Below are 19,501 nucleotides of genomic sequence, written 5' to 3' on the forward strand. Positions count from 1 at the left end.
ATCTCAATAAAATAGTTAAGAGCAGAGACATCGCACTGACAACAAAGGTCTGCATTGTTAAAGCAATGGTTTTCCTACTAGTAACATATGGCTGCGAGAGCTGGACCATAAGGAAGGCTGAGAGAAGGAAGATAGATGCTTTGGAACTGTGGTGTTGGAGGAAAATTCTGAGAGTGCCTTGGACTGCAAGAAGATCAAACCAGTCCATCCTCCAGGAAGTAAAGGCAGACTGCTCACTTGAGGGAATGATATTAAAGGCAAAACTGAAATACTTTGGCCACATAATGAGAAGACAGGACACCCTGGAGAAGATGTTGATGCTAGGGAGAGTGGAGGGCAAAAGGAAGAGGGGCCGACCAAGGGCAAGGTGGATGGATGATATTCTAGAGGTGACGGACTCGTCCCTGGGGGAGCTGGGGGTGTTGACTGACAGGAAGCTCTGGCATGAGCTGGTCCATGAAGTCACGAAGAGTCGGAAGCAACTGAACGAATAAACAACAACAAAACAACAAGACAGAAATATATAGAACAGTGTTAGGAAGGAAATAATTGAATAAAGGTTTTGTTTAGGTGAGGGAAGTTAGTTTAGGCATTTATACATTTTTTTTAATATAAGGGGAAGGAGCAAGTACTTAGCGATTCTTGTATGTGCTGATGGATTGATCTATAGAAATAATGTGATCTTGGTTTGATATAGAGAAAGGGATTGATTATGGAAATTGCCAAATATTCTTGTTGCAAGTTGGAAGTCACTTCTTACGTAATCTTTAAAAAAAAATTCTTCTTGTGTTTCTCACTTTTTTAGTTTTTTTCTTTTTTTAGTTTTTTTCTTTTTTGTAGTTTTTATCTTTGCTTTAAACTTAATGAAATTCTTATAAAAAACAACAAATCTTCTGGCACATAAATGCCATCATGCTGCTTTTGAACAACTTCTAATAATACAGATATATGAAATAAATAAAAGCATTTGGTCAATAAGTGTCACAATTTTTGCAGTGTATCTTTAATTCTCTAAGACCATTCACACTTTGCATATGGTTTTCTTCTTAGAATGTCAAAGTTTCATATGGATTATTAAAGTATAAGATTAAGTTATTATACATCAGTTACAAAGTATAAATATTAACATGTCTCTGGCTATCTTCCACCACAGATGGAAATCTTAGCTTGATGTAAATCTTTCTATATGGCTGTATTTGAATGTTTAAATCATTACTGAGTGAAGAAAACTGGTTAAAGACTGTTTCTAAGATAACTTTTTAGTATAAGGAGTGTTGTTAATATTCATTTAACTGGTTGTAAAATGGCAATTATGAACAACTTTATTTCACTTAGGGCTTTAGTTCTTTATAGCTGACAATCATTTTCATAATGGTTTTTGAAATTTTACTGTAGATAGTTTTAATCTTATAATATGTTTTGAGGTTCTCTTATTACAAAATGGCACACAATTAGTTCTTAAGCCAATCTTATTGTGCAGAAAAAGTATGTATTAAGTAATTCAAAAATATCCATATAAGAATAAATGTCTACAGTACTGTACCAGGAAGTCAATACCCTGCCATATACCTACTGATACATAATGTATCAGGACCAGAAAATACATTGGCATAACTACTGTTATATTATGTAACATAGCTTTGTTCAAAAAGGAGTTCAGATCTTGCTCTAAAGAGAAAGGAAAAGGAAACTGAGAACAGGACATCAGAATTTCAGTGGCCTGGTATTTGGACCACGCTATTCTGGGGATTGCAGGTTGCCTGCTGCCAGGCTACAATAATAGCCATATGTTCATAGAAGAATTCCAAAAAATCCAGTGAAGCAATAACTTTGCAGTATTAAGGATTGGTAGAGAAGACTAGGATAGTTTATTTGAGAATCTCATAACTTCTAAGCAAATGCCTACTACATTCACGTAACATCAATTACAGCTAGAACAAGCAAGTGACATTTCCCAAAGACTTCACTAGAAGAACATCAGAAGTAGAATTTCTCTTTTCTGAAACCTGATGCTATCTTAGCAGGACTGAAACCCCATGTTGGTGTTACTTTCATAACTGTCCTGAGGTTTAAGTGTATACAGGTATTACCTGGGGGTGGTGGCTTGGTCTCCCATTCTGCATTCTCCATCATTTGTTTTGCAATTCTTTCTGAGTTGCATTGTTCGCGCTTCTGTTGTATTAGCTGTTGAAGTTCTGTTTTACAAGTAGTAATGCGCAGCTGGTACGTAGAGGGTGAAACTATGCTGCTTAAAACTTGTATAGTTGGTTTTCTGGCTTGGACAGCTTGTACATCTGCTGCCTGAAAGCATAAATAAATCATATTGGATAGTCATAGTCACATGTTAGATATTTCAAAGATGAGAGTGACAACTTCTAAGCTTTTGCTTTAGAAATCTGCTTACATGATGTTTCATCACTTCAGCTTGGCTCCACCTGCCAGTGGATGAGCCCATTATTTCTCTTCTTTATAAAACATGACATAAGGCAAGAACAAATTACAGACTTGCTTGCTGGGAAACCAACAAGCTAGAATTTATTTATTTATCTATTTATTTATCTATCTATCTATCTATCGAATTTTATCACTGCCCGTCTCCCCCCAAAGGACGGACGCCCAGTTCCTATGATAACAGTAAAAAAAAAATGCACCAAGCTATACAGGTTTGTTATTCACAATCACTGACATGAAATGATTGTGAATAAGCATAAGCGACCAAGAATTGGCATCAAAATCTTTCTCTGTTTGAAGTGTCTCAATGACAATTAGGAATGCACTTGCTTATGTTCACTAAATAATAGCAGAGTCTTCAGGAAAAAATGTCTATCATCACAGTAACTGAGAAAATATGCTCTGATGGCCACAAAGCAGCCAAGGAAAACTATTTTATTGGAGAAAGGCCTAGGCTACATATTAAAATTTTATACAACTGCACATTGTATTATTTCGAAAAATATCATGATTGGATGAATGGCTGAGCTTTTCTGCAGAACTCTAAACTCTATCAATCAGGGACTAAACACAGGATCAAGATCACTGATCCTGAGATGACACAGGATTAGTCAAGTGAGCATTATGGATTCTTCTGGTGCTTGTTGGCTCTCCAGTTCAACTTCTCATTCCAGGTTAGCCAGAATTTGGCATTTACCTTCCCCATACTTTCTCAAAGATGCTAAGGCATAAAAACATTCATAGGTATTAAAAGGAATTCTAAGGTTGAAACAAAAAGTTAATTGAAATATTCCATCAAATACCTGTGGAGAAGATGATAAAGGAGCACAAAGGCCAGCAGAGGACTCTGATCGAAGAGGTTTTCCGGTCTGGACAGCTTCCTGGTCAGAGGCTTGGACATAGCCTTTGCTAAGGGGTTGCTGTATGCTAGAAGGTTCCAAAGAGCCAAACATACTCTTCCATTCTTCATTTACATTTGAATCTTGTTTTACATGTTTTCTAGCTAAAATCAGTAAGTCCCAAAAGAAGGATTATCATAAGACTGAACATGATGCATAGCAAATCATCCAGAATGGTCAGGATCTTTGCAGAATAAACAGATACAGATTTACCTAGCCTGATTTATTTTGACCAGGTGTTAAGAGAAAAGCAGCGAGTGCTGGATCTTGTAAATCAGTTGCTAGGTAAGAATTTGGGCAAAAGTTTCAACCTAACGTTAAATAACTCTGAAACATTCATCTTAATTCCCACAGGTGGTCCATGTCTTCTAAAGCACTCAAACAGTACAGAACTCTTTACACCCAGAAGTGAGACTATTTAATTTGTATTCAGGATGGACTTAGTTTCACTATAATGGTATATTATTTGCTACAAAGCAGCATACTGCTGGTTTGAAACTTGACTGCATTTCCAACAAGATATCAAAGCACCAGCTATGAGCTCAAAGCAGCCATGTGCTCAAATGTGAGGGGAGGGGGGACTTTGCAAGGGGTGGGGGATCATTCATTTTAAAGATTGCTTTTCACTTAATGAGACACATCTAAAAGTAGGACATATGGAGTTAATTATATTCCAAGATAGAATTGCCTTGAAAAGTTAAAGCAAGCTGTTGCAGAGGAGCTATAGCTCATTCCACAGAATCTCCTTGGCCCTTTGAGTAGTATTTTCAGGAAGCAAGAAAGATAAATGGCAGGAAAGCCTACTTTTGGCAGCTCAATTATGCATGACTAAATCTGGATCCCAAGTGCACCAATGACTAAGGAAAACTTCCACATATAGATTATTAAAAAGTAACAAATGTGAACCATGAAACTATACTAACCACGTTTATCATCAGACTCCTGCTTAGTTTTGACAAGATCAACTTGTCTCCCAATTATACCCAAAGCAGCCAAGTCGATTACACCTTTTTGAATGCTGTCATGAAGGTGGCTCTGATCCACTATGTTGGCCTTGGCTTTGTTGGATTTTAACATGAAGTCTCGTAAGGCGAGCAGCTTGTCTTCTTCTTCCTCAGTCATCCCCTATTCCCAAAACACAGAGTGCTGAAATTATACATTTATCATGACTGGAGAAAAACAGGTGAGAATTTCAGATTATACATAATGTCTAGCAACTAGAATCAACTTCGATCTTACTTACTTGGGAACGTTTTGCTTGTGGAGTGTGCAAATTGTAAGTGTATACTTTTAATAATCATAACTGGATGATCTATGGTATTCTGTATTCATACAGAAATGAATGCCTTTCAGAAATCAAGAAGAACCGAATTATATGTTAATCCTTTGCTAAATACAAAGGCAAAATATAAAAATAACTTGCCTTCCAGTAATCAAAATAATCTGGGACATGGACTGCCCTGTTCAACCACATAATGTAAATTGTTATTATTCTGGTAATCCAACCTATCTAACAAAACTGCTGGAAAGACTATAACCTCTAAAGGTAAGGTAGGTTCCATAAAATAATTTTGTCCAATAATAGAAACTAAAATATTATATGTCTTATTTATACAAGCGGGTTATTTAATACATTTTCTTTTTCTACACAAGGGAAGTTCTCATGGCAACCTTGAGAAAATTGTCAGCTACAAAATTTAAAGCAGCAGATTAAACCCTAAATTTAAGAATCCCAATGAATGAAAATCAATACTTAAATGTAAAAACACACTTCAAGGCAGTCTGGATGGGTTCTCCCTCTATAAGCAAAGCTTTTAATCTATCTCTAACTTTTTTTCCTAAGAACAATCTCTATAATTTAATACAGCTATGTTATTTTAAAAGTCAATACTGAAGTACTGGAAAAATGGGTGGTGCTCTGTCACAGCATAAATTTCAAGGGAGGGTTGTGAAAAGAATGACAAGTGCACTGGTCTATTTGTACTACCATGATTCATATCCCTGGGTGACCATAGATCCTCCCTGGCTTCACTTTTATTATACTGGCAAATATTTACTTGAGAAAGTAGCTTCTTTAGCAGTTGTGCAATTGCAGGATCTTCAGGGGGTGGACAGTCAGAAAGGGTCCCACTTCTCTTTTTCTGACGAAGCTGTAGTGTTCTGAAAAGGCTTCCAATATCCTTAGACCTTAGAGCATAATCAAATATAGAACGGCTTACAGGCTCCTTGAGAACACTCAGTAGAACAATTTCTTTATCTATCTGCAATTCAGGAGAGAAAACAAGGACGTCATCAAGTTCCATTAGAAACAAAATGTAGGAATTTTATTTTTTCAAAGGAAGTTTGCCTTTTTCAGAGAGATCTATTACCAATCTCAGTGGCAGGCTTCGAAAAAGGAAGTGTAAGATGGCTTTTAAAAATTTACTTCCAGTGCAATGGTTTCAAATAAGTATTTTAGACTAACAGTGGCTTCTATTTATAGCTTTTACACACTCTGCATTTTTAAAATGCCATGGAATTATCACTATCCTTTGAAAAGTCTTGTGGATGATAAACAACTGTTGTTTTCATTTAAAAAAAAAACCATAGTGAACAAATCATTGGCTGCACATGGCCACAGTTTTAATTATCAGCTTCTAATTCTTCCCACTTCCAAAAAGAACAGTTAGTGGTACAGTAATGGAGAAATTTCCAGCGAGTTGCAGCAGCAACTGGTACTATTGTCACTGAAGAAAAGATATGCAGGATTCACTGCAGCTACACTAGCTATGACCCCCCTTTCTTGCCTAAACAGATTTCACAGAAGGAAGGTGTAAAGCAAATTTTAAGACCACTCACATAGTGCATTGCTATGAATGATAATAATATGTGTTTGGTTTATTACCTGTATTATTGGCTGGGTGATGAAGGGGTGCAAATAAGGCATAAGTTTGCAATAAACATCAGCAATATTCAAATGCTGTGCTACAACAGTGATAAATCCTACTGCTCCATAACGTATCCAGAGATTAGGGTGGCACAAAAATGGAGCTAGAAGAAGAAAAATAATTTTAATTAATTAATATGATAGGGTTAGAAACATTATTCCAACTCCAGAGAAAAAATACAACTTCTCACACACATGCACACATAACAATTTCAAGTCAAGCTTCAAATAAAGGAATCTAGCACAAGAGAATAAAGTTTCTATCATTCAGCTAGCATCCCTTCATAATTATAATTTTAGCACATAACAGAGTATTCCATTAAGCATTTAATCCCTTCTACTTTGCAGTATTTCTTGCTTTATTCCAAACTGTCCTTAATCATATCCAGAAACTCATAATTCACTGCAAAAGTCATCACATCATGTTCTACCAGTAGCCAGTTACTTCAGCTGGATTGCTCTAAAACTGGGAAATATAAAGGATTTTCTGGCTAAACCTAGGGAAGGTGGATTTTTTGGGTGCTCCCAGATGGATGGTTCTTAGAGTTACCATGAAAAGACATGATGCAGCTTTATGTCTTTTCCTATTGGTGAGAAAAGAGATGGAAACAGCAGGATTACATGGGAAGTCTATAAATTCTATGAATGTAAAATGCTATCAATGACTTTGAAAGAGTTCATTACATTTGAATGAGTAGGATAATTCAATAACTATGCCAACTGATAATTAAATAAAGCTATTTTAACCTAGTAGAATCTTTCCTAACTTGATACCATCTAGATGTGTCCAGTCTACAAATGTAAGAATTCCTAGCCAAGAACTTTAAAGGAAGCATATTCTGGGAACTGCTTGGGTGGTATTAAATTAGGGAGAATGACTATATAGCAGTAATTAAATCACATGCCATACAAAGATTCTTGAAACAGGGGGGAAAAAGGCTGACTTACCAATATCACACACAAATTCATATATATGAGGTTTCTGCAGAAGCCCTAATTGGCACATACAGGTAAGGGCATTGAGAGCCTTATATATTACAAATTCTTCAACATCACTGAGTCCTTGCTGAAGCAAAGGCTTTAGAATGGAAGAGCTCTGCCAGCCAACATAAGCAGCAACACCTAAAATCAGGTAGATTTAAAATACATAAATTACAATTCTTAAAAAACTAAATTATATTACAAAGGAAATTTGACATACATTGTAAGACAACTCACTTGATTTTGAAAAAGAATAAAATCAAATGTCATTGTAAGACCAGTAGCTGTTTTCTATGGATTTCCCATATTCTTTTACAGAATGTGTTGGCACTGTTGTAGTGGTCCATGACAGACATCAGGGATGGGAAACCCCACGGCCATTCACGTGTCACTGAGCTTCAGTTCTCAGCATCCCTCATTACTGGCTGGGACTGTAATCATAATTCAGCAACATCTGGAGGGCCAGGGGTTCCCCAACTGTGGCATTAATTTTAAGGATAACATGTATTCATGGAGGACTAATCATTAGTGCTAAAAATGGAACCACAGTATACTTCTGATCATATGCTGAAAGCAGACAACATGGGATGATTCAAAACTATATATGTATGAGTCCTTGACTTATGGCCACTTGTTCAGTGACCATTCAAAATTATGACAGTGCTGAGTGAAGGGGACTTACAACTGGGGTCTGTGAAACTGCAGCTATCACAGTGTCCCTGCGGTCACATGATCATCATCCAGGTGCTTGGCTCACGATTATGACATTGCAGCGAGCTGCAGTCACATGATTGTCATTTGTGACCTTTCCTGCCAGCTTTCCACAAGCAAAGTCAATGGGGAAGCCAGCAGGAAAGGTCATAAGTCACTCTCGCCACCTTTTCTTCTGAGGAGCCCCATTACAGAGTATGATATCCCACAGCCCGCCCACATGCCCGCAGCACTCTCCCCACCCACAGCCCTTGCCAGCCCGCCTGCATTGCCCAGCACCTGCCCACTGCCCTCTCTGGCCCACCTGCAGCAACCTCCCCCTGCTGCTTGCCTGGGACTCTTCCTGCTTAATGACCCAGAAGATCCTGGGGTTATGATGCAACTGGGACTGCCATCGATAAACAATGAGGTCACGTGATGTTGCGCTTAGCAATGGCAATCCTGGTCCCAACTGCTGTCGTAACCTGAGGACTATCTGTACAACCATTCAGGGTGCATCTGATTGTCATCTCACGAGAGAGCTTACTGACTATTGGCACATAAATACAAGTTGGTTCACCTGGCTTACATTTCTAGCTTTTCACATCAGAGGGATTTGTTTATATACAAAACCCTTTAATTCCCCAGTCAAATACAAACCATCCCTCCTATAATATAACGGAAAGATGATTTTTGTTCCTAAGCACTTACCCACTATGCTGTCAAAAAATGCTCCCCGTAAATGCCAGTCATTCTTATCATTAAGAAAAGTGATCATATGGGAGAGCAGTACATCATTGGCTTTTTGACGTCCAAAAAAAACACAAAGACGAGTGATCCCGTTCTCCATTAGGGTCTGTTTAACAATGTTTTCTGGATCACTTAATAAAGTGACCACTTTCTGCTGAACCATTTCATGCAAGGCTTGAAGCTCTGCAAGAGTAACAAAAAAACAGAATTAGAGAAAATGAAGAATATGGTATTCATTATAGTTCCACGCAATACATTACTTTTCTTCAGTAAGCCCTTCTTTTGTCTTCACTGAATTGTATAACATTTCTGAAACTGTAATGAATTATGTATTTTAAAAAATGTCACCAGTGACCAAATTATAGCATGACATCATTAGTGACAAATGCAACATACTGGGACATAAGAAGAGAAGCCTAGTAGAGTCAGGTCTACAATCCACCTCTCTTAAAATTGTATCATAAAATATGTTAAATAAAAGGGGGAACAGGACATCAAAGCTAAGGGTAAATTTGAATATGAATTGTTGTGGCACTCTCCTACACATTTTGGACTTGACCTATGACAATATGTTATAGCATGTGGCTATCGGACCATCAAAATTCCAAGATCAAGTCATTTGATTGTTTTGCTCACAGCACAGAGACTGCACTGCTATCACCCTAAAAACAATTTAATTACAGCAGAGACAGGCAACTTCTAAAAAGTTGGGAACTTTTCAACCTTTGGAAAGTCTCAGGACATCCTATGACATGGTGATTGGTTATTGGACTTAGCTGAAATTTATCAGTTCGTTTTTTGTGCATTTCTTGGGAGGTCTAAGAATGGGAATTGGGAATGAGAGGGCTCCGGGAAGCAAACTCTTTAAACCTTCTGGAAATCATGAAAAAGGGCCCAGAATCACATCCTGGAATTCATGGAGTTGCTCTCCAATATATTTGTAGGGCATCAGGTTGGGAAAACAGAAAGTAGATTAAAAAAGAGCATGAGTAGCAAGAGAATCAAAAAATGGCATTCTAACTAGTGAAGTGGCTTCCATCCAATTCAGAAATCCTTCCAAGTAGCACCCTTTCCTTGTCCTGCATCAGGTAATAATATTAGTTATGTAGCCTTGAAATAAAGCATTTAAAGTCTATGCTATTGCTCCAATAGGAAGGGTGTAATGGTGCTTGGAATATAGAATCTCAGTTTGATCAAACAACTCCAGTGGTGCACTTCAATATTAAAATAACTGTGTATTAACGCAGTTGCATATATACATTCACAAGATGACACTAACACTGAATTACATGTGGAAAGCCTTGCTGGGTATATGGATGCACATACTGTACTTTGAGATCCACACAGAATTGGGAAATGCTAAGCAGAAGGTTGACTAACTTAAGATAGGTTTGTTTGTTTTTTTTGGCTGAGATAAATCACTAATGTGATTTATCAAAGGAACATTAAAATGTATCCTAGGATAAAGGTAAAGGTTTCCCTTGACATTAAGTCCAGTCGTGTCCGACTCTAGGGGGCGGTGCTCATCTCCGTTTCAAAGCCGAAGAGCCGGCGTTTGTCCGTAGACACTTCCGTGGTCATGTGGCCGGCATGACTACATGGAACGCTGTTACCTACCCACCGAAGCGGTACCTATTAATCTTTTTACATTGGCATGTTTTCGAACTGCCAGGTTGGCAGGAGCTGGGACTAGCAACGGGAGCTCACCCCATCACGCAGATTTGAACTGCCGATCGGCAAGCTCAGCAGCTCAGCGGTTTAACCCGCAGCGCCACCGCATCCCACACAAAATGTATCCTACTTAAGTGGATTATTAGCAACACTACCTTGCTGTTTCTTTCTTTTATTCAATTACTGTAGATTATGATAAAATAGCGTAATTTCCTTCTTGGGAATTCTTGGTATCTTTCTGGAATCTGAAAATGTTCCTCCAGATGTGGTGGAACTGCAACTCCCATAATTCCTAGCCAGCATATCTTGAAAGTTCTAGGATGGGAAAGGCTACATTCAAAGAGCATGAAAAACAGAAATCCTATCTTGTCGATGTCTATCTGGAAATGTCACCAAGTTCATTATAAACATCATACTTAAGGTACATCAGACTAAAAAATACATTACCAGTATCGTAATTTTCACTAGGATGTGTGGCATCATCTGTTTCTTCACTGTTTGGTTCATTCTCCATGTTCAGATTTTTCAACTGGACGAGCTCCAAAAATCTCAGAGCAGTTTCAGCCAACAATGCTATGTTCTCTGCAAAATTTTTAAAAAAAGCGAAGTGTCACAAAATAAATACATCTGGAACTATATTAATCTTAGTCACAGAAGCCTCACTAAGCCACACTTCTAAACTTTCTAAAATAACTTCCATTCAAAATGTAAGTTTTTCTAAGTAACCTGCAAGAACGCCCCTCTCTATATTTATGTGGTTGGGCTTGTTCTTCTGAAAACTCCAAATGGTTCCTGGTTGACCACCTGGAGAAAACAGAAGAATGGAGTAAGCATTTTTCTCAATCCTGCAAAGTAATTATTACATTCTTACAATACAAAGATGACAAGGTACATCTCAGGGAGAAGTTGGCAATGCACTGAATGTGGACACCAATGTTCTTTCCAGACTCCCTCCCCAGGCTACAAAGGAAAACATTAGTTTGTAGCATCTTATTTATTGTTAAGAGTGCCTCTTGGTCCCATGTAAGCATTCTTAAGAAATACCAATAGTGCATGGTGCTTTGTTTGGAAACAGAACCACCTGCCTCGTAAAAAAAGAAGAAAAATAAGCTGGTAATAGAAATGTTTGTGTCCCATTGGGCTAAATGTGAGGCAGAGAGCATTCTTACCACAAACATGACTGGATAAATGGGGCTTGAGACTAACCACAACCACCATGGAAGCAGTTGCATGAATCTATACATATCCTTGACAGGCATTTTGTGTGAGAGCCTGAAACCTCATCTTAAAATTGCAGTGCATCCACCAACTTGAACATTATGATATCTATATAAAATGGTACTGAATATTATGTAAAGTCAAAACACATTCTTGTTTTGAAAGTTATGGTCAATTATCAATTTTAGATTTTTTTAAATAACCTGAAGTCTGATACAAAATCAAATTCAGCACCTAAGCCACACTTGCATACAGTTAGCTGCCATTCTTTATTCTGTTATTATTTTACAGAAAAAAAAATAAGTGACTCTCAAATGAGTCCTAGTCTTTTTTCATCTCATCTCCCAGCCCACACTCACTTCTTACCAGCATAAGCCAGTCTGACAATAGTGGCTTCATCTTGGGCCAGGTGAGCAATACCTGGCAAGATGTACTCTGGATAGATATTGGTATCATTTCGTGGCACTTCTTTAACCAAAGTCAGAACTTTAGTGAGTGTCCTAACAGCTTCTGCCCTCACCCTGGGCACAGAGTCATTGCTGAAGTGCAAGAGATAAGGGGTGATACGATCCAGTAGGATTTCTACACTTAATCTAGGTGCCAACTGAAGGATCAACTCCAAGGCAGCCAGCTTTGAATCACAGTATTTCAAGGTCTGCAGGCACGAAGTTATCACAGACACCAAGATGACCAGTCCGTTTTCCTTTGTCTCTCCCTCAGCCTTTTCTGTTTGGTCATGACCACAGAGATTGTGGATTATGTTGTCCAGGTCTTTACGGATAACAAGGATGCGCTCATCAGCAGATACAAAGGTTTCCTTGGCAAATTGCGCCATGTACGGCTGAAGGAAAGTGTAAAATATTTCAGGAAATGCATTGTTACGTTGTTGCTTCAAGTAATCTTCAGCTGCTAAACGCTTTTCAGGTTCACACCGGATCATCTGAATAACCTTCAGAAGAAACAAAAAAAAAAGGGCCAAGATAGTGGGGTGAGAGGGAAGGATTCACAAAGAATGCTGTTAAATAAGCAGAGAAAAATGCAATAAGCCACCATAAAGAGAGTAGAATTATTTACCAATTCTCTTATACTCCGGTCTTCAATTTTATTCAGGACCTGTTCAGGGGCAAAGAGGCCATTTCTATATGCCAAAAGCTGTGACAAGTCAAAGAGAGGTACACCTTCTGTAAACAGCTCAGCTATTACACAACCTGGGGAAAAAATAGAAAATAAATACCTGACAATTATAAATTAGGCATTTATTGGCTTCCATGATCATAACAAAGTCAGCTATGTCTTGAAATTACTATCTAGCCTAGACTTGGTGTATCTACAATATGCTATTAGCAAGCTGAACAGCTGCATTCTTAGTCTCTACTTCTTATCCCTATTATAAGTTTTGAAAGCTTTGATTTTTAATTCCATGCTTATCTAAAACTCTTCATAACTAAACATAAACCACTTGCTTTAGACATCTCCATTTTAGACTGACAGTAAAAATATTGCATACTTGACTGTTGATTAATATGAAAAAAAATCCATATTTGAATTTCAAGAAGATGGTTAGGTAAAAACCCATGTGCTCTATTAGCTTGTGTAGATTTCTCTGAGACCACATAAAGAAGAGAGAGACCAGCTTTCTCCACCTCCTTAATACATTCTCATGTCTTTAGTAACTTAGTTGTACAGTATTAGCCTGCATCTTGCAGCTGGGAAAGAGGAGGCAGTGAGGTTTATGGAGGATTAAACTTGGAGTAAGGAATTAAATTTCCATTCAGCCTAAGCCAACATGGCTAATGGCAAGAGAGATGGTGGAGTTTTGCTCCAAAATACCTAAAAGGCATCCAGTTGGCAGCCTCTATTGTAACTTTTAAATGAAACAGAAACCCCACCTGGTTGAGGTGAGAAAAAGAATTAGCCATATTCTTGTTTTTTTCTTCTGGTATCCTAAGAATCCCAGAAAACATCACTGGAACATACATTAAAGCTATCTGATTCTATCTCCACAGCTTAAAACAAGTTCAAGGTGTAGATTTGGCTTTTCAACTTGGTAGTCAAGTACATGCAGCTGCTGTTAGCACATAGATTTCTCAATAGCTAGTTGCAGGAAGAACATTGAAAAACATTTGGAAGCACCCCACCACAAGGAAAAACCACAACAAGCAACTGCTAGATGGCACTCAGCAACTCTCAGTATATACCAGGATCTCCCATCATGTTGTCAGAGACTTATCTCTATAATGGTAAGGGTATTTTGACATACATCCTGGCCCCAATTTGTTTAGAGGTTGATATGTTAGAACACAAACTTGGAGCCTGGTCTCAACTGACAGCCAATGCTATTGCTTCATCAAAGGTGTAACATGGGAACCACCAATTGCCCGTCTCAGGAACCTGGCTGCTAAAGTCTGAATCTGCTGCAGGACCAAGTACATAAAATTGTAGAAAAATATTATCTTTGGATTGCCACACATTCCAAAGCACCTTTTCCTATTTCCAAAGCACACAAATATAGTCATTACTTTTATTCTGTGTATTTTATAACTCTAGATTAATTACAGAAATATCAGAAAAGTTTTCCTGGGACAGAACAGTTTCAAAACACAGATGGCCAAAAACCCACAACTAATTGCTTCCCGTGTGTATCAAAACTGACTGCTTGCAGAATACTAGAATATTAAAGGAGAAAGCAAGGCTTGATCTTCCATACTTAATGGTTTTCTATGTATAGTACGTTTTAAAGCGTAGTAAGAACTTTTAGATACATATTCTTCTGTATATATTCTGAAATGGCACCATATCGCAATTGCCTGAAAAAACAAAGCTAGCTTTTTATTTCCAACAAAGCTTTGAGGAAATCAGCTAGATAATAATATTAATCACAGGATGGCCAGATGATTTAGAGCATGTTGCATCTAGGGGATTCTGGGAGTTAAAATTCCCAAGGTTGAGAAACATGATTTATATTAGTTGATCCCAATTTTGCACAAAAGCTCCCCTGACTTCTTCCAGAAATCAGAGAGCATACTTTTCAACACTGTTTTTTAAAATTGAAATGTTTACTACTCATTGCCTATGAAGGCAAAGCACAGATCATCCATAACAATTTGACCACTTTGAAATACCTGCAGAAAATATATCCATTGCACGTTTCAATTCCCCCCTGCTGCGTTGATTACTGCTGGCCAAATCAACCAGGGGAGTGGAAGGATCTCGTATATTCTCCAGTTCTGTGGCAAACATGCTGCCATCAACAAAGCGCTCTGGAGCAATGTAACATGTTCTTCTTCTCGAAGTATCAAAGAAATAATTGAAATCAGCAGGATTGTCTTCAGGGAGGTAGGTTGGTTTAAAGCTTGCAAAATCTGTCAAAAGGACCCAGTTCCAGCTGGTCACCATTACGTTTTCAGTTTTGATGTCTCCATGCCGGACCCCAGACCTGTGTGCTTGGTCCACTGCAGTCAAGATCTGGAAGGCAATCCATCTCTTTTCAATGTTGTTTAGGAATGGCCGAGTACTAATACGATCGTAGAGATTATCTCGCACATACTGCCTGAATAACATAGCTGCTTTTTCAGACAATGTGGCCTTCTGAAAAGGAAGACAGTTTTGTGCAGAATGCAACCGTATTTTCAGTTCCTCCAGCTCCTGCTTGTAACTAGTTAATGGTAAAGTGGGATCCTGAATGGCAAACACCTTGACAACCACTAAGCCTTCTCGGTGCTTGGCTCGGGCAACTTTAAAAAAACGAGTGCTGCCCAAACTTTTGTCATATTCAAAATCATGGATGTCTGAGAAATAGCTGTCAACAGAAAGTATCTGAGAGGGGGCAATGCCAGCCAGCTGATTCCCCATTGCAGCTTCGTTACTTCAATGTTACTCTGCCACCTAAAAAAGACAAAGTTACTTTATCACCTTGATTGTACTGTTCTCAAACTACTTAATGCACTGCTCCTATCCAAATTACTAGCATAAATGGTTGCTTGTACAGTTTTTAATAAAAATTAACGTTTATTATTTTTTCATTCACTTGATTAATTTAGCTAACATTTAAAACTCTGTAAAACTATTGATTAAAATAGTTGGATAGGGATATTTTTTTACCCTTCAGAACTCAAAATGGATTCTTAGTAGCCAAACTCTGCACAAAAAAATCCATTTTACTTAAATTTTGTTCGTGGTCCAATATGCTAATTTCTGGCATTGCAATTATTCTTTCTTGATATCTACATATAAGCTATAAATCAATGGTTACAAGAGAAGCTTAACTTATTTTACTACATACTGTATTTATATAGTTTCTAAATCATGGTCATTATTAAAAAACATTCCCAAAGAAGTTTATTCAACATTATCCTTTTTTATAAGAAGCTGACAAAAACATACTGTAATTTATTTATTAAAAACAATTACAACATCTGTATACTACTAAAACTCTCCTTGTGTTTATCTGTTGGTCTGTTTGTACCCTCAAGTTAGCCCAAACAGTGCATTATACCACAACAGTTTTTGAATCAATGTACCTAAAATCTGCTAACTTAAAGAATGTGTAAAAAATCTGGGACCCATTACTCCTGTGGAATTGAAATAAGTGGGATATCACATGACCACTACTTGCAATTTTACTGCCAGCTTCTCCATTGACTTTGCTTGTCAGAAACTGGCTGTGAAGCTCACGAATGGCAATTACATGACCGCAGGGAAGCTGCAACCGTTGTAAGTTCAAGGACTGTCATAAAGTCATTTTTTCAGGGTCGTCGTAACTTTGAATGGTCGCTAAACAGGGCAATCATTAACCAGGGACTACTGTATTTGAATTCTCCTTCTCCTGATGTGGTGAAAACATTAGAACAGTAACCCTCAAAACATGGCATGCTAAAGATGGAGCACAGATGACTTTATATCAGCTGGATCCAAAGCCTCTTGTCTGCTACAGTGGCCCTGGGAATATTTGTACCTTTATACTAACCTGGTGTTACAACTTCTTTCTTGCTCAAATCAAAGGGAAAGGGGAAACAACAAAGAATATAAGAAACAGAAAATAAAATGTTAAGTCTGTCTTCTCAGACACCTCCTCCCCTATCAGCAGGCTTTGCAAAAAGTGAATGATCTATCACTTCTTAGGCACTAACCACACTAGGACAGCACTGTTAGTTACACAAACTAAACATGTACCCTCACAGAAATGAACAGGCAAAATTAATAATCATTTAGATGATCCTATGGATTTCAACAGGACCTTAATTCAATTAACTTCTCACAGATCTATCTCTCAAAGTTTTCTGAACTGCTTCTCCTGTTACAATAATTAGAATGTACAATATTTATGTAAATGTTGTAGACCCTATACAGAAATATACAACTGTACTATATATATATACACACACACACACAATTTTTCAAAAATAAATAAAAATTATGCTACAGATAATCATATTAACTATTAATTTTTATGTACTAAACATCCTTTCTGCAATGAGGAGGAAGCGGTCATGTTGACTTTTATATGACGGTTTTGATATAGTTTTAGTTATTTAAAACAGTATCAGGTGTTTGATTTATTTATTAGATTTATATCCTGCCTTTGTTTTTTACAACTCAAGGTGGCATACGTATTGTTCTCTCCTATTTCTTATGGGTTCATATGATAACACTACACAAACAATAAATATCACTGTTAATGTCAGCCATTAACAATTGCTACAACAAGCTTACATTTAGCTAAGAGACTACATTCTATATCTTCCATATATATTGTTTTTACTTTCTCTGACTTTAGCAATCCAAGTTGGGAGTCCATCCAGAGCCGCTGAAAGTCTGCCAGCCTATAGAATGTATAAATTGTATGTATAAATAAATAAATATTTAAAATAGCCTCCAAAAGGATTAGGTAGATAAAGAGGTTGCCAATTGAATAAAAATGTCTTTTATTTATTACTTTATGTGTTTAATGTTCCAAGGCTCCTGACAGATATCTTTCTTCCAAACCTAAATTTCTGATTTATTTTTTTCAGAATGTTATTTTATGCTTTATTCTGTTGTACTTTCCCAGTCATTGACCCTAGTAAGATTTATATACATATATGCATTTGCACATATGCTCGCTTAGCAGCTTAGTATTTAGTATGCAAGCACTTTAGTTTTTAGTTCACAAAATACTGTAGTTTTATAATCTTGTCAGTTTTAATATTAAAATTCCTTAGTATTGTATCTGCATTTATAGCATTTTCGTGAATTATTTTATTTACTTTTATTGATTTTAGAAAACATCTATTTTTTTACTTTGTAACATCTTATAGTAATTGCAGAAAATGCTGGTCAATGACCATAATAAAGTTAATTTCAATGACAAAGGCTGTTTTCTGGAGTGGTAACACCAGAACAAGTGCATGTCTCTCCTCCAGTATTATCTTCTGGGCCAGTACCGTAATGTAGAGCTCTATCCATATTCTTTCTAGAACTTCTTGTCAAATATAAACTTACACATATGGACACAAACTTACTGTCCATATTAGGTCTTTTCATATGCTGAATTAGATCTCTCCAACCTGCATGGGCATTCTTCAGGGAGAATGAACAGAGATGCAGTCCAACACATTCAGAAATCATATGCAGATTCAGCTTTTTAAAGATATTCTGTACTTTTAAGTTCATATTCCTATGAAGGCACTACACCACCAAAGTATGGAAAGAGCTGAACTATAAAGTGGCTTATCTGGTTCTGACACAGCACTTTCTGTCAACCCAGAAAGGACAAGGAGGAGGAAGAGGAGGATTAAACAAACTATGATTACACATGATGTGACAAGTTGAAACCAATTAGCTCGTCAACGTCAATCTGCCTTTCTGTTCATTTCTCTCAAAAATTCACTACCTATCGCCAAATGTCTCCTTTTTGGAGAGTCCCCTCTAAATCGGATGATTCAGATCGTTTTTGTGTATCTCCAAGGTCTATACCTTGACTTTCCTTCAGGACGCAAGTCCCTGCATTTAGCAGTTCCTTGTTGCCCCTCAAACAACAACCCTGTTAGGTAGCTTGGGCTGAGATCTAACTCCTCCACCAGCCCCTCGATAAGCTTCAAAGGCTGAGGGCTGACTTGAGATTGGATCTCCGCGGTCCTAGCCCAAGCCTTTACTCCCACATCCTACTCGCCTGTAGGGAGAGTGCAGACGACAGGGTGCCTCAAGGATCTTCTGTCCTAGAGGCATCCTTCCAAAGAAAGCGGGTGGAAAGATCCAACTGGAGGATTTTTTCTCCACCCCGGCTCCCGCCTGACACCATTGGACTTCCAGCCTGCATGGCCAGGGACGACAGGGTATGCTTTGCTGGCTCACGAAAACGCGCGACCATAGTCCGAACCGCATTCTGCCAAGCTGCCCTTAATCCCAGCCTCCTGCGACCGCTGGACCAAAGACGGAGCGAGCAGCTAGCTCTTCCTGCCCGCATTTTCAGCCGCCCTCCCCCTCCGCCCTCCAGCCCGCGACTCACCCCCTTTCTCGCCAGAACTAGAGGGGGCCCAACCTGGGCAACCCGGGCCAGGAAGGCCCAGAGCGACTCTCGGTTTCTTTGCTTACACGGAACCGGTAAGCATTACACAAAAGGAAGGAGGCGGCCGCGTCGTGAGCTCACATCCTGACGGGGTAAGGAGACGTAACCCGGGAGGCTGGCCGGTTGTTTGAAGGCCGGCCTCGCCTCCGGAGGCTGGGTTAAGAAACGGAGCGAAGCAGCCGTGCGGGAAAGGGGGCAGCTTAGGAAGACAAAGCCGGCAGGGGTGGAAGGTGGCTGCAGGAGCACAGAAGCGCCCGTGGTTTACGCTCACAACAACCCTGCGAGGGAGGGAAGCCTCCGAGGCTGTGACCGGGCCGCGGTCCTCGAGGGAGCCTCGTGCCAATTTGGAATTCAATCCCTGGTCTCTTT

The 19,501-nt window shown here is 38.4% G+C and overlaps 1 protein-coding gene across 2 annotated transcripts in view; it reads right to left on the reverse strand.

Annotated features, from left to right (window-relative positions):
* Nucleotides 1–19,194, reverse strand: part of PIK3R4 (phosphoinositide-3-kinase regulatory subunit 4) — a 30,520-nt gene extending 11,326 nt beyond the window's left edge. The window contains exons 1-12 of one of the 2 annotated variants that reach the window (XR_010067972.1): nt 19,073–19,194; nt 14,709–15,471; nt 12,661–12,794; nt 11,953–12,535; nt 10,816–10,950; nt 8,659–8,880; nt 7,225–7,398; nt 6,235–6,380; nt 5,408–5,611; nt 4,274–4,475; nt 3,255–3,454; nt 2,091–2,301 (exon numbers count right to left, since the gene is read on the reverse strand). Coding sequence is in view for 1 of the 2 variants with exons in the window: in XM_063303973.1 (XP_063160043.1) it covers nt 2,091–2,301; nt 3,255–3,454; nt 4,274–4,475; nt 5,408–5,611; nt 6,235–6,380; nt 7,225–7,398; nt 8,659–8,880; nt 10,816–10,950; nt 11,953–12,535; nt 12,661–12,794; nt 14,709–15,438 (2,941 nt within the window). In the remaining variant the exon portion in view is untranslated. The remainder of the gene's footprint in view (nt 1–2,090; nt 2,302–3,254; nt 3,455–4,273; nt 4,476–5,407; nt 5,612–6,234; nt 6,381–7,224; nt 7,399–8,658; nt 8,881–10,815; nt 10,951–11,952; nt 12,536–12,660; nt 12,795–14,708; nt 15,472–19,072) is intronic. The other variant, XM_063303973.1, reaches the window with a different exon arrangement.
* Between the last annotated feature and the right edge of the window lie 307 nt (nt 19,195–19,501).

Source organism: Candoia aspera, chromosome 4, assembly GCF_035149785.1.
Source record: "Candoia aspera isolate rCanAsp1 chromosome 4, rCanAsp1.hap2, whole genome shotgun sequence".
Classification (NCBI taxonomy): domain Eukaryota; kingdom Metazoa; phylum Chordata; class Lepidosauria; order Squamata; family Boidae; genus Candoia; species Candoia aspera.